At 40.0% G+C, this 15,667-nt stretch overlaps 1 protein-coding gene across 1 annotated transcript in view; it reads left to right on the top strand.

Moving 5' to 3' along the window:
- SLC7A11 (solute carrier family 7 member 11) overlaps positions 1 to 14,089 on the top strand; it is a 384,257-nt gene extending 370,168 nt beyond the window's left edge. Inside the window, exon 12 of the mRNA XM_077279166.1 lies at positions 11,831 to 14,089. Within this exon, the coding sequence (XP_077135281.1) occupies positions 11,831 to 11,895 (65 nt within the window). The 3' untranslated portion in view covers positions 11,896 to 14,089. The remainder of the gene's footprint in view (positions 1 to 11,830) is intronic.
- The last annotated feature ends 1,578 nt before the right edge of the window (positions 14,090 to 15,667 follow it).

Raw genomic sequence — 15,667 nt, 5'->3', positions numbered from 1 at the left:
ACAGGATCAGAGATTGAACATAGGCGCGGAGGTCTCCCCGAAAGGACGCAACCACGTTGCCCAGTGGGACAGTCACTTCTTCTGTTTCAACACCCTGGGTGGCTTATAGGGCTATTCCCAGCTTCCACACACCTTTTATTCACATTCACTCTCATTCAATGCCGTACTCCGTGAGGTGATCAATTCCTAAATAGTTCAAGAACCCGAGCTATAGGTATCCTCCTCTACTAGAACTACCCGCTAAAGAACACGACACAGAAAATCTTACGGACAGTGCAGGGCAGATATAAGAGATCTAACAGTGTCTCTTACCTGGCCAGGTTTTTGTTCATCTGCCGTCCATTATCCCAGATTTTCTTTTCGTTCGTATTCTGCCGGTGTTCTTGAAGGAATACACAGACCTCGGGTCCCTGTTCAGGCGCCAGGAAATGTCAGGATCACACTCAGTCGGAGCAGCCTTTGGAAGTGGGGAATCACCAGAAATAATACACAAGACACGTCTTGTATAGTGTATCACTGGGAAGTCTCTGAAGCACGCCTGCCTTCAATGTGCTATCCCTTCTTTATATAGTTGTATCGGTAGGTTCAGTGGTTATACAAGTTTTGCATGTTTAAACAAAGAGACAAAACAGGAAAGAAAGAAAAAACAGTTTTGTGGGCGGCAGTTTCAAAACAACCAGTACAAAGGCAATTCCACAAAAAAGAAAAACAGGAATTCATACTATAGCTAAAATGTCCTTGAATGGACAGGTCAATATTTATCACAAATTCTTTTTTGTGGTTCATTGAGGTAACCATTTTTGTTCTGCTCTTCACACAGGCCTCTCTCTTTTTAAGTGGAAGAACTTGCACAATTGGTGGCTGACTAAATACTGTTTTTCCCCACTGTACATAGAGGACGCTTGATTCTCTCATAATAATAATTTTAATTCTATAGCACTGACATAAAAATCAGAGGGGACGTATGCAAACAATATCAGACAGAACACATAATTTAACCATTACCATGAGAAGTGAGGTCCTTGATCACAAGTTTACAATTTAAAATTAAATAGGAGACTGATAATGTAAAAAAAAATCTGTCATTTTTCATCGCCATGTCTGATCCTTTTTTCTCGTGGAGAGTATAAGATAACATCAGAGGTGACGGGCAGTGGTTTATTTTATTCAGATTGAAAACACATGCATACTTGACTCAAAAGAGTGTGCATATACTGCATAGGGGAAGGGATTTAATGTAATGATCTAATTTATAAATAACAGAATAATGCAAACAAAATCTATTATAACAATATCTACACACTGGAAGAGAGCGTGAAATGCTTCAGATTAATTATCTGGAGTGAAAAACATCTCTAGCTTTTTCAAGTAAAAAAAACTGTGATGACGGGATTACATGTATAACATTTGTGTGGAGGTCGGGGGAACAGCCATCGGCAGACAGCTATAGAGGTGTATGGGCAATGTATAATCTGCCCTAGCTTTATTTCATTGTATCTCTTGACTGATGACTGATGCCACCTAAGCTCAACTGTTCTGATCTGACTTAATAAAGTTGACATGTCCTTTGTAGGTTACTCTACTTTAAGGGGAACCAGACAGCTGATGCATGCTTCTCCAACCACGGGCATCATGTATTGTGCACTGGCTGTATGATCTCAGCTAAATAGTATATGTGTAACTCTGGAATGCTGCGGCAATTCAGAGAAAAACTACTTTGATAGCCGACAGGAGACTAGTTGGACTGGTGGGTCTCCAGGGGCTTCTCCCAGCCCACTGTGTTGGAGTGACATGTCTCTTCCTATACTCGAATTGATAATCCCTATCCAACTATGCTTTTCTCTGAAACATATACTGTATGGCTGAAATCCACAGCCAGAGCCTGATTCATGTTGCCTGTGGATCGGGCAGCTTGGATCAGTCTTCAGGTTCCTTTTAGTGTTGACCTGTAGACACCACTTCATTACCAAATTTATGTTATTGTTATGCACATGTAATTGTTTTGCTGTTAAATGTCATCATGTGATATGTTATTTGACATATAGTATATCTGTGTGGCGCTGAGTGTGTTGAGTCACTACTCACAGACAAACCATGAGACAGGGTAGTGAGGAGGTCTGAGGTCAGATGCCAAGACGGCTCGTAGTACAGAGGGGGAATACAAAGTTGTGGTCAATTAATTATCTGAGGTCAAATGCCTGGAGCGTTCATCAAGATAAGGGGGAAAGGGAAACAGATAGTCAGAGGCCAAATTCATAGATACCTGAGGCCAGAGAGTGTCAAGAGCAAAAGGGCTAACACACAAATCCAAGGCTCACCAACATGATCAGGGAATCAGCCACAGAGCAAAGCACAACTTCACTGAGCAAAGCTACAGCTGACAATGATCTGCTCATAGTGAGTCAGCTAAATAGCTAGCAAATAATCAACAACAGGAGGTACCAGGTGAAACACCAGAAGGTTAGGCCAGATTGAGCAGCATGGCTGTTAATCAAAATTATGTCAGCCCAGCATGCCCCAGCCTCAGATTGGATGACCGGGCTGTCACTCACAAAACTGACAGTGCTGCTCACTCCAGATCCTATAGGGAGGCTGAACTGTAACTCACAGCATTCTTGTGCCACAATGAGAGATGAAACCATGACAATCTGCAGTCTGACCTCATTACCATTGAATATACTGTATATATAAAAAAGAGGAAGAATATAACAGCAGTATTATCAGTGAAAATATTTGATGTGTCATAGGTCTTACAAGATCCCTTAGAAAAACTCTTGAGAAAGTATCTGATGTACTGAGCAGAAACATTGTTATATTGGCTGAATAAAAGCAGATAGGTGTGATTTTTGAGTTTGGAATGCAGTTTTGTTTTTTTGTTTTTTTTCAATGTATTAAATATACAGGGTAGACGCCCCTGATCAACATATTTCTGATGCAGTGCACTGCTCCTTTCTCTTCTTATGAACCACTTCTTCCCCTCCCTCTTGCTTCCTCCCACCAGCCAAGAGTGAACTTCACATTAACCCCTTCATGACCCCGCCTCGTTTGACCTTAATGACCTGGCTGTTTTTTGCAATTCTGACCAGTGTCCATTTATGAGGTAATAACTCAGGAACGCTTCAACGGATCCTTGCGGTTCTGAGACTGTTTTTTCGTGAACTATTGGGCTTTATGTTAGTGGTAAATTTAGGTCGATCTTTTTTGTGTTTATTTGTGAAAAAATTGAAATTTGGCTAAAATTTTAAAAATTTCGCAATTTTCAAATTTTGAATTTTTATTCTGTTAAACAAGAGAGTTATGTGACAAAAAATAATTAATAAATAACATTGCCCACATGTGTACTTTACATCAGCACAATTTTGGAAACAAATTTTTTTTTTGCTAGGAAGAAGTTATAAGGGTTAAAATTTGACCAGTGATTTCTCATTTTTACAACGAAATTTACAAAACCATTTTTTTTAGGGACCATCTCACATTTGAAGTCAGTTTTAGAGGTCTATGTGGCTGAAAATACCCAAAAGTGACACCATTCTAAAAACTGCACGCCTCAAGGTGCTCAAAACCACATTCAAGAAGTTTATTAACCCTTCAGGTGTTTCACAGCAGCAGAAGCAACATGGAAGTAAAAAATGAACATTTAACTTTTTAGTCACAAAAATGATTTTTAGCAACAATTTTTTTATTTTACCAAGTGTAAAAAGAGAAACTGGACCAAAAAGGTTATTGTACAATTTGTCCTGAGTACGCCGATACCCCATATGTGGGGGGGAACCACTGTTTGGGTGCACAACAGGGCTCGGAAGGGAAGGAGCGTCATTTGACTATTTCAATGAAAAATTGGTTCCAATCTTTAGCGGACACCATGTCGCGTTTGGAGAGCCCCTGTGTGCCTAAACATTGGAGCTCCCCCACAAGTGACCCTATTTTGGAAACTAGACCCCGCAAGGAACTTATCTAGATGTGTGGTGGGCACTTTGAACCCCCAAGTGCTTTACAGAAGTTTACAACGCAGAGCCGTGAAAATAAAAAATCATTTTTCTTTCCTCAAAAATGATGTTTTAGCAAGCAATTTTTTATTTTCACAAGGGTAACAGGAGAAATTGGACCCCAATAGTTGTTGCCCAGTTTGTCCTGAGTACACTGATACCCTATGTGTGGGGATAAACCACTGTTTGGGCGCACGTCGGGGCTCGGAAGGGAAGTAGTGATGTTTTGAAATGCAGACTTTGATGGAGTGATCTGCAGGTGTCATGTTGCATTTGCAAAGCCCCTGATGTGCCTAAACAGTAGAAACCCCCCACAAGTGACCCCTTGACTTTTCAGAGGTGAAATATTACAAATTGCTCTTATTGGCTGTTTCACTTTCAACAGCCAATCAGAGCGAGCGAAGCCAACCCCCTGGGCTGAAGTACCACTCCCCCTGTCCCTGCAGATCGGGTGAAATTGGAGTTAAACCTTTCACCCGATCTGCAGGGACGCAATCCGTGACACCACATAGGCGTCACAGGTCGGATTGGCACCGACTTTCTTGATGCCTACGTGGCATCACAGGTCAGGAAGGGGTTAAGGCCACATTTACAGCTTAGTAGTTTGCATCGGGCTTGTTTAGATTTTCTTTTGCATACTTTTGACGCTGAATTTTACAGTAACGATGAAGGAGAGGTTTTATTCTGATGACTGTTCCAAGAAGGCCTTGTTTGTGCCGGTATCTCTGAACAGTAGATCAATGTACCACAACTCCAGAATTTGCTAAATCTTTCAGAAAGTCTTTTGCAGTCAAGAAGGGGTTCTGATTTGAATCTGTAGCAATTCTATGGGCAGCTCTCACTGAAATTTTAGTTGGTCTTCCAGACCTGATCTTGACCTTCACTCTTCCTGTTTACTGCCATTTCTTGATTACATTTTGAACTGAGGAAAGGGCAGCTTGAAAGCACTTTGCTATCTTCTTATAGCCTTCTTCTGCTTTGTGGGCCTCCACCAATTTCATTTTCAGAGTGGTAGGAAGCTGCTTAGAAGATCCCATGGCTGCTAGTTTTTGGCACAATGTTAGAGGAGGCTAGGTTTTTATAAAGCTGGGAAATTTGCATCATCTGGCCTTTTTTATTGGTGATAAAGAAGAAGCCATAGCTCTAACAGGCTAATTAAGGCCCGAAAACTTGGTCAAAGTTTATATATATATATATATATATATATATATATATATATATATATATATATAATTTTTTTTTTTTTTGTGTGTGTGTTAAAAAAGGAAATGTGTCATCTTTAACTTTAGGCCTTTTAGAGATCATTTAATCTTCATCTTGCTTAGCTGTTCACAATAACAGCAATTTTCAACTAGGGGTTGCATGTCATTGTACATTCAAATATTTTCTTTGATTGTTCCTTGATTTTTCAGAATCATAGGGAAGTTTTCATTTTGAAAATTATTAAAAAAAATCTATATAGCTCATATAGCTTGCTTTTACTGTATATTACGTGGTCAGTTATTCATGGCCTCTTTGTTAAACTGCATATGAGATGTACATGGAGTAGCGATGAGCGAGTGTGCTCGTTACTCGAGTTTTCCAAGCATGCTTGGGTGTTTTCCGAGTATCTTGGGCGTGCTCGAAGATGATGCTTGAGTTTTCGCAGCTGCATGAATTGCGGCTGCCAGACAGCCTGAATACATGTGGGGGATTCCCTAACAAACAGGCAATCCCTGCAATTGTTTAGGCTGTCCAACAGTGGCAAATCATGCAGCTGCGGGGACTCAAACATAACCTACGAGCATGCCCAAGATACTCGGAGAACACCAAGCATGCTCGGAAATCTCGAGTAACGAGCACGCTCACTTATCACTAATATGGAGATGTCTGGTCAGCAGTTTTAGAGGTTGTCATAGAGAATAAATATGAGGGCTGAAAAACTTGAGACCAGTTGTTAAAACTATTGTAAAAAAAAAAATTGCAAATCTTTTTGTAGAGTCATGCATCCTCACATGTACACGCCTATCCGGTGGCAGCTTCATCTCAGAAAATCAGCTATTTATTGGGAATAAAGTGGATAGCTCTCATTTCCCCTTATATTGTTTATATCCATTTTTCCCATTTGTGTGTTTCAGCTGCCGTCCTTGTGTGATTGCCACTTCTTGTGTTGTGTACTTGTTTTTCTGCTTTGGCAGTAGGTGGGTGGCAGACAGCACTGGCAAACAATGCGAATTTCACTGGTCACCAGGAAATACAGTTCAATGGCTGAAAAACTGTCTTTGGCATTCAGCACAGAATAGGATGGCACAGAAAATGCAACAAAACCATGAGGGTGCATAATACTTGACAATTCCGAATGCCCTACAATAGGATCACAAATTGAGAATTTAGCACAAGATGACCCTTCTCCAGCAAAAGAGTCACATTACTCAGTGCAGTTACTCAGGCTCGTTCCTTAGTTGCAGTATGTGGAGAAAAACATATTTATAGGTGGACGGTCATTTCCTTCATCCTTGGATGTTGTATGAAACAAGATGTATAATACACTACAGATTGTTACGTAAATGGTGCCACTAAGTGTGGCCGGTTAATAAATGCATTTTTAAGGCTTTTGTCTTTCCTTTTTATGTTGCTTTGTGTTTCTCCATTACCTATGTCTTGCTTTGTGCTTCCAGCATACGCTTCAATTCGAGCTGCAGCCACACATTTTAAAAAGCTGTTGTGATCAATATCACATTAGATTACTGTATTTTATGACACTACAACTTCCTGAAAAATGTTATTATCCTCAGGAACATGTTTGCGAAGCAGCTGTTGTTGAGGGTTTATTTTTCAATAAATTTCAAGTACTTAAGTACAGTTTACCATCTCCTCCAAAGTAATAAAGTATGTTCTTAGGAAAACAGTATCTATAGCGCATTATAGTTTTCCTCTGAAGCAATGAATGAAAAATGCTCCTCACTGCAGTGTCGAGTTCACTTAAGTTGATACTCTTAAGGTCTAAAAGATAATACATTCACTCTATTGCGGCATGTCGGCATTCCTGCCGTCCTTTACAAACTAATTGAAGCAAACAGAACTGTGATAAATGCGCCGTTTTAATTGATTCAGTGCACTGTCTTTCTTCCCATAGACAAAGCTGTGACCCAGATTCATTAGTATCGTCTACTGTATTGCAAAAAGATCATTTGATGGCTTAATTTACATTACTCTCAACCTCAAGACCTAAGACATTAGCAGTATAAAAAAAAACATGGTTTTGTACGCGAACATGCTTCATCCGCTGTGTTAAGGAGTCACTTATAAATTATGCTAAAAGCATTTGTAATTAATTTAATTAATACAACTAAAATATTGTAGAACCATCTTTAAACGCATTCCCTCCCTTCTGTGCGAAGATGTCTTCTAGATAATTCACACCTCTGTATGATACATCGGAATGATAAGCTCACAACTGTAAAGTTATACGTGTAGAAATATTATACATCTTCATAGAAGAAATATTCACACTTACCCACAAATGAGATTAATGAGCAAAATGCAATTCCTCACATCAGTTTGATAGTTCAGTCTTTAATGAATGAGAGGTGTCAGGCTGACGAGTGGGTGGCAGTGTCTTTTTTTTTATATAAATATTTTATTACACTTTAGAGTAGGCAAATTGATCGCATGCATAGACAGGATATTTTGATGTGCTGTAGCTTATATTGCACATATAGATTAGATACCTATTCACCATGCTCCTGCCATTATAAGCTATGTAGAGATAAACCAGACGTACTGTACAACATTTTGATGGAAAATACCAATTCCATCAGTTCCTTATGAATGGATCCTTATCAAAGCTGTTGTTACTCTCCATCGTCTTGTACAAATTGGATATTGTAAAATTAATATTTTATACCACTCTCAGATGGACTGGCTTCAGGTCATGAGTTGACTGAGGTAGTATGGCACTGGTGGGGGATTAGTGACGAAACTTAACTTTTTACTCCAAAAAGGCAAAAGCTTAGTGGTTACAATAAAGGTTCAGTTTCATCACTATGAATCAAAAACTCTTGGTAGTTTCATGACAATTATTACTTACCAATGTACTGCAATAACCTTTGTTAGAGTCTCTGCTTGGGACACAGGAGATTTCTGCCCTGATCGGCAAAGAACAGTGACTTCCACCTGACCAGTCTATGACCAGACGTGTCATTCAGGCATCTCCCTCCAACTTCTCACCTACACCAGACAAACCAACTGCTCATCAAACAGCCCCCCCTGATATACGCTATACTCCTCCCCTATCAGGAGTCGAGTGACTCCACACGTTATATATCTCCACTTCCAGGACATACAGTAGTTGTTATCATTGTGTCCCAATAATGCAAATAGTTACCTTATTATTAAAGGGGTTCCGTTATTAAAATGGAATAACATTACAAAGAGTGGAAAGATAACATACCGGTTACTTTGTCCTGCTTAGTGCTGTCTCCGGCAATGTAACAAGCTACCATAACACACGCACAATCCAAAGAAGTACATAACATAGACATCATACTACAACATGCAGTGCAATGGAACAAATATATGTTGTGGATTTCAGCTTTCAGCAAAATCATTCAGCACCTAGACACTGCGGGTGAAAGAATTATTTAACCTGATATATGGATCAACCATAAACTTCAGCATCATGAGATGGAGTATTACAGGAAAAGAACTTACACACACAAACCTGAGATGTCATACAATACAGTATTAACTAATCTAAGTTTCCTGCCTCTAATCTTATACTTTCCAATGTTTGCTAGCGCAATCTGTAAGGCTGGGTTCACATTACGTTCAGGCAGTCCGTTAGACAGACTGCGTTACACCGCGGCATAACGCGGTTTAACGCAGTCCGTTAACACTGCTATTGAGCTCCATTTCGGGCGCATCGCTAGCACATGCCCAAAATGGGCATGCGCTAGCGATGTGCCGTCATTGAGTGATGGACCCTGGGACACGGGCTTCAGCATTTCTGGGTCCATCACCGCTAGCGCAGATAGACCATCTGCTAGCTCTATCTGCGCTAGCGTGATGGCATGTCGGCACTTGCGTTAACGCAGCCCGTTTATTATTATTATTTATTTATATAGCACCATTAGTTCCATGGTGCTGTACATGAGAAAGGGGTTACATACAGAGTTACAGATATAGTTTACAGTAAACACGTTTACAGTGACAGACTGGTACAGAGGGGAGAGGACCCTGTCCTTGCGGACTTACATTCTATGGAATAGTGGGGAAGAGACAGAAGGTAGGGGGCGAGGCGATGGTGATGCGGTGGCTCTGGCGATGGAGAGGCGGTGGCTCTGGCGATGGTGAGGCGGCAGAATGGTTATTGCAGGCTGTAGGCTTTCTTGAAGAGATGGGTTTTCAGGTTCCAAGGGTGGTGGATAGTCGGACATGTTGAGGCATGGAATTCCAGGGGATGAGGGATATTCAGGAGAAATCTTGGAGGCAGTTGTGTGAGGTACGAATAAGTGTGGAGGAGAGTAGGAGGTCTTGGGAGGATCAGAGATTAGGTGAGGGAAGATAACGCATGTGTTGAACGGGCTGCTTTAATGCAATGTGAACTTAGCCTTAGTCACAACTCCGTGCAAATCTATGGATGAGACTCTCATAGAATTCCATTGAAAGCTTGTGCCCATTACTTCTGACTTCTAGTCAGTGAGAAGCTGCATTCACAATATGGCAGATTGAGACCAGAACAGTGTTGAGAGAAGCAAATGATGGTAGTTGGTAAGTATAAGACTAGGCTCAGAGAACTCAGTTTAGTAGCATTACTTCAGTGCTGCAATAGGAAAAAAAGGTCTGAGTGGTGCTTTAAGAAAGTCCCTCTACAGTATAAGCCTGTGGCTGTTATATACTCCAACAATTTACATAGAATAAAAACTTTTATAACATATGCTTTCCCATCCCTCAATTAAACTTGAGGGACATATGTCTTTTTGTAATACAGTGCACTAAACTAGATCACATTCTGTATGTTCAGGGTAAACCTCTAAGATAACTCTTTAAAGATATCAGACTTTGTCATTTTAATATGATTTAGATCAACTTTAATTTAGCAAAATTATTTCCCTTCCCAAATGCATCTTGCCTCCCATACTTCTACGTGTACATCAAATGATGAAAAATTTTCAGTCCCCAAAAAAAAGATGTCGAGCATCAGAAATTTCAAAAACTCACACTAAGATGTTCTAGTGTAAGATTAAAATATGGTATTACAAAAGTGATAAAAGTTGTATACAATGCATCCTAACAACATGATTGTAGCAGATGTAGATATATCAATGTTCTCAATTTTAGCTTAACACAAACATACAACTCCATGGTGTTATTGGTCTAAAGCACACAGTCATCAGTGATCATCCCGAAACCTGAGCGTTGAGCTCCAGGCCACATATTCCCTTTACTATAGCTAAATTCTTCTTCATTTTAGCCTGATTCATAAAATGATAAACTTTAATAAGATTCTGGGTAAAAATGGAATTCTCAGCTATTTGTGGTCAAGTCAATGATAAGGCAATTACATAGTTACGTTACATATGTTGACTAAAGACCTAGGTCCATCAAAGTTCAACTTTTCTTCAATGCAGAAAAAAAGCTACATTTAATTTGACTTTACAAAAATAAAATACTATGGTTCTTAAAACTCAATGTAATATAGTTTTGCAAGTTAAAATTAACTAGTAAAATAGCTTCCCACTGACCATGAACTAAAATTGACATTATTACAACATTGGAATGATAGCATGCTATTGTGGAGCATCTTATAGCATATCATGGTAGATTTGGGAGAGTCATGGTTTAAGATGGAGTATCAAAGTGTTTGCAGCAGGCTACATTTTCTCCTCTATGTTTGATCCTCTAGTTCCAGTCTTGGGGGCTGACATGAGGGCAGGTCACATACATCAATGATCTTCATGTCAGCTGGATTTGTCAAACAGATAAGATACTAAGGCTGAGAACTGTTTGAAGTTGACTACCAAGTGACTTTAAAGACCCATACGAAGTGTCTATTTGTGAAAGAAGCAATTTCCAGGAGCCTTTCAACATGTATTACAATGAAGTCGCAGGACTGGAGAGCAGTGGGGTGCATGGTCAGGTCATCCTAGGATTGGCTATGGCCATCTGAATTCATATCCCTTGACACAATGATGACAAATAGCATGGTGTGTTACTCATCCATAACTCATCAAGCTTTGATTTACTGTTCAATATCCTTTTTTTAGATATTCCATGATCCATTCGGTGTCATTTAATCAGCAGAACCCCTTATATATTGCAAAAATATAGTGGTCTGCACACCTACTAAATTCATTAGTATATAGAGTAATGAATACTTTTCTTTTTTTAACTTTCTATTTTTTATTTTTACTTTTTAATTCTACATGTCTCATGGGTATACATTAGCTACATTACTTTTATGTAAATCTGTGCTTATTATTCCAGCTTTTCCACAGCTTTTAGCAAAATCTATGCATCTTTTTCTTCTTCGGTATACGCGTTTATCATTATTCTAGTGTTCCAATCTAATGTCTAGGGCTTTAAATCTAATACATTTTTCGAATCCACCTCTTTGATTTTTCTATTTCATTTGTAGTCATTTGCAGTGAGACCATTGATTTGACCTTCCATGTTATTGGGATAAAGCATGCAGGGGATGGTGAATGTCACAGAGAGATGCCATGTAAAATAAAAATGCATTATGTATATTGTGTTATGACAGGTAAAAGCTTTACCCGATGATGAATACTGATGTATAAATCCTCGGAGAAACTCCTCCTTCCGAATCCTTTACTTACCGTTATTATTTTCTTCTTTTGCAGATAGGGTCACCACAGTGCTGCAGATACTGCTGGAAGTTGTGCCAGCCGAAGACAATGCATCCTGAACAAAGAATATGCTGGAAGGCGTCATGCGTAGCTCCACAAGTTGTTTTCTTGGTGCCTTAATATTAAGTAATACGAGATGGTCACTGCTTCTATAGTGTGTCATATTTTAGATTATCATTGCGGACGACCGAGCTGCTAGTTTATTTATTCCACTGCACTTTTGTATTAAATTATTAATGTCTGCAGACAAGCATTAGCATTTTCTATAATCATAGTATGAATATTATTTGTACATATTTTCTGCCGCTCGATATGTCGCCCACTTCTGCACATGTAATAAGAACATATGGTTGTCTTATGTTTACAGCTCAAGGGAAGTGATACCGTGCACCTGTCACCTGGCACCGACATCCTTCACTTGTCAAGGATTTCCCTTTGGATTTTCTTTTAATTTGACAAGTAACTTTTTGGCATTTAAACTTGATGCAGAAATGATGGTATACAGAAGTAGCAGAGCTATGATGAATTAAGTTCCGCTATATTTGTTTTACGACAATTAACTCTATTTATATTCATGTGCAATAGGCTGGCAAGATGGGATTTTTTTACTACCTCCTCTCAATTACTACAGTTCCCTATGTAAAATAATAGCCTGTACTCACCCCTTGTGCCGGTGCCATATGTGCAGCCAATCAGCGACTGCTGGTGGTCTGCTTCACTCTCATTTCCTTCAGACGGAAGAAGTGACAGCTATTACTGTAGTTGAGTGCTAGCTGTTCATTGGCGGACATAGACCGCAAAAGGGTCCTGTGTACGAACAATCCATGGGCCCTTTGCAGTCCAACAGCTCACCATAATGCACAATTTCACTTGTTTTAGAGATTAAAATGACCCCCTCTTAGCTCTTGGGTCCCTGTGCGACTGCACTGTTGCACCAATGACATGTCTACCCCTTAGGCTATTGTTATTTTATTTGGGAGAATATACCAATTGAGAAGGGGTTGTCAGAGTAGTGGATAACCTCTGTAACATTTTAGCCTTGTTTCATTTTTATACTTAAAATTATGTGCTGATTAATTCTGGGCAGAATATGTATTTAAAGACAATGTCATGATCACCTATAGATGGAGCATTGGCGTTTGCTCCATACCACATTCCATTTGCTCCTAAGCTCCCTCTACTGGTGGCTGGAGACAGCCAGCAAGCAATCTGCAAAGGGATCATGTCAGGTGATTCATACAATCCATACCACAGGTAGCACAAAGTAAGGACAGGCTTCCACATTGCGATAATTTATATTTTTCTTTGATAAACCATACAGAAAAAAACATAGTTTGAAACCGAGCCAGGAACAGGGAGGCCAGTAATATGGGCAGGTCCTTGACGGTTTCTCACAACCTGGCTTGGTTGACATGTCTCTTTTTGTACTCAATATGGAGGGACCTGGCTATCTGCCCTGTTACCTGATAGGTTCTCCTTGCGGAGGATATAGAGCTCCCTAACGGAAAACAAACCTCTAACTGCCATTAACCCCTTAACCCCCAAAGCTTTTTTCTGTTTTCCGTTTTCTTTTTTTCACTTCCCTCTTTCCAAGAGCCATAACTTTTTTATTTTTCCGTCAATATGGCCATGTGAGGGCTGGACAAGTTGTACTTTTGAACAACACCATTGGGTTTACCATGTCGTACACTAGAAAAAAGGAAAAAAATTCCAAGTGTGGTGAAATTGCAAAAAAAAGTGCAATCACCCTTATTTTTTGTTTGGCTTTTTTGCTAGGTTAATTAAATGCTAAAACTGACTTGCCATTTTGATTCTACATGTCATCACGAGTTCATAGACACCAAACATGTCTAGGTTTTTTTTTATCTAAGTGGTGAAAAAGAAATCCAAACTTTGCTAAAAAAAAAAAATAGCGTAATTTTCCGATACTCGTAGCAACTCCATCTGGGGTCAGGTGAGGGCTTATTTTTTGCATGCTGAGCTGATGTTTTTGATGATACCATTTTTGTGCAGATACTTTCTTTTGATCACCCGTTATTGCATTTTAATGTAATGTTGCGGCAACCAAAAAAAGTAATTCTGGCATTTTTACTTTTTTTCTCGCTACACCGTTTATCGATCAGGTTATTCCTTTTTTTATTGATAGATCGGGCGATTCTGAATGCGGCGATAACAAATATTGATAGGTTTGATTTTTGTTATTGTTTTATTTTGAATAGGGCATAAGGGGGGTGATTTAAACTTTTATATTTTTTTAATTTTTTTCATATTTTTTATTTTTTTTTTTTATTTTGGGATGCTTCAATAGCCACCATAGGAGGCTAGACGCTGCCATAACTCAATCGCCTCAGCTACATAGAGGCGATGCTCAGATCACCCCTATGTAGTAGAATTACTGCATTGCTATGAGTGCTGACCACTGGGTGGCGCTCATAGCAATCTGGCATCAACAACCATAGAGGTCTGCTGGAGACCTCTGGTTGTTATGCCTATGCACCAATGACCCCTGATCACGTGACGGGGGTCACCGGTGCTCGCATTTCCGTCCGAATGGCCAGAAGTGCTTGTTAAAGGGAACCTGTCACCGGAATTTGGCGGGACCGGTTTTCGGTCATATGGGAGGGGTTTTTGGGTGTTTGATTCACCCTTTCCTTACCCGCTGGCTGTATGCTGGCTGCAATATTGGATTGAAGTTCATTCTGTGTCCTCCGTAGTACACGCCTGCGCAAGGCAATCTTGCCTTGTGCACGCGCAGTATGCTTTGCCCAACTGCGGGCAAAGCCAAAATGCATTAGTGCGCATGTGCCAGTGCACTATGTCCCGGAACACAGCGAAATACTTCCGGGACATAGTGCGCCGGCACATGCGCACTAATGCTTTTCGGCTTTGCCCGCAGTTTGGCAAAGCATACTGCGCGTGCGCAAGGCAAGATTGCCTTGCGCAGGCGTGTACTATGGAGGACACAGAATGAACTTCAATCCAATATTGCAGCCAGCATGCAGCCAGCGGGTAAGGAAAGGGTGAATCAAATACCCGAAAACCTCACCCATATGACCGAAAACCGGTCCCGCCAAATTCCGGTGACAGGTTCCCTTTAAATGCCGCTGCCAGAGTTTGACAGCGGCATTTAGCTAGTTAATAGGTGCAGGTGGATTGCGATTCCGCCCTCGACTATTGCGGGCACATGTCAGCTATTCAAAACAGCTGACATGTCCTGGCTTTGATGCGGGCTCACTACCAGAGCCCACATCAAAGCGGGGGTTCTGCCATCGGATGTACTATCCCGTCCGATGGCAGAAAAGGGTTAATATATAATAAGAAATTATTCAGTACAAAACAAATAGGTGTTCAAGAGTATTGTAAAATAGTGGGTATGTGCTTTATGGGTTAGATGCTAAGATTCCTGGCAGTTTACACAAATTAGATGTAAAATTAGAAATGATTTATGGATTATATATCACTATTACATACTGTAGCTCATAGATTTTTAAAGAAATACATACAATCCAATTTTATATTTTCATGTTTTCCACATATATGCACATTGTTTGTCTTTCTCACATTTTATTTACTTCATCATCCTCATAGACCCAATTTACATTAGCTGACTAGTGTCACAGTGCTGATCTGCAACATGTTTGCCCATCTATCGTCTTTTAATAACCTGATTACACAGGCCGACCACACTTCCAATGTGCACAGAGTGATCAGTAATAGATAGTTCAGTTTACATAGCCTGTCCTGGTTCTCGGCAGCACAAGTCCTGTTTACACATAATGATACCCTATCGAGAATGATGATCTTTAAGTATGCTAGAAAATCATTTCACCC

The sequence above is a fragment of the Ranitomeya variabilis genome, chromosome 1, assembly GCF_051348905.1.
Source record: "Ranitomeya variabilis isolate aRanVar5 chromosome 1, aRanVar5.hap1, whole genome shotgun sequence".
Taxonomy (NCBI): Eukaryota; Metazoa; Chordata; class Amphibia; order Anura; family Dendrobatidae; genus Ranitomeya; species Ranitomeya variabilis.
Note: the sequence above shows the minus strand (reverse complement) of the source record. Positions and strands in the feature narration are given on the sequence as shown.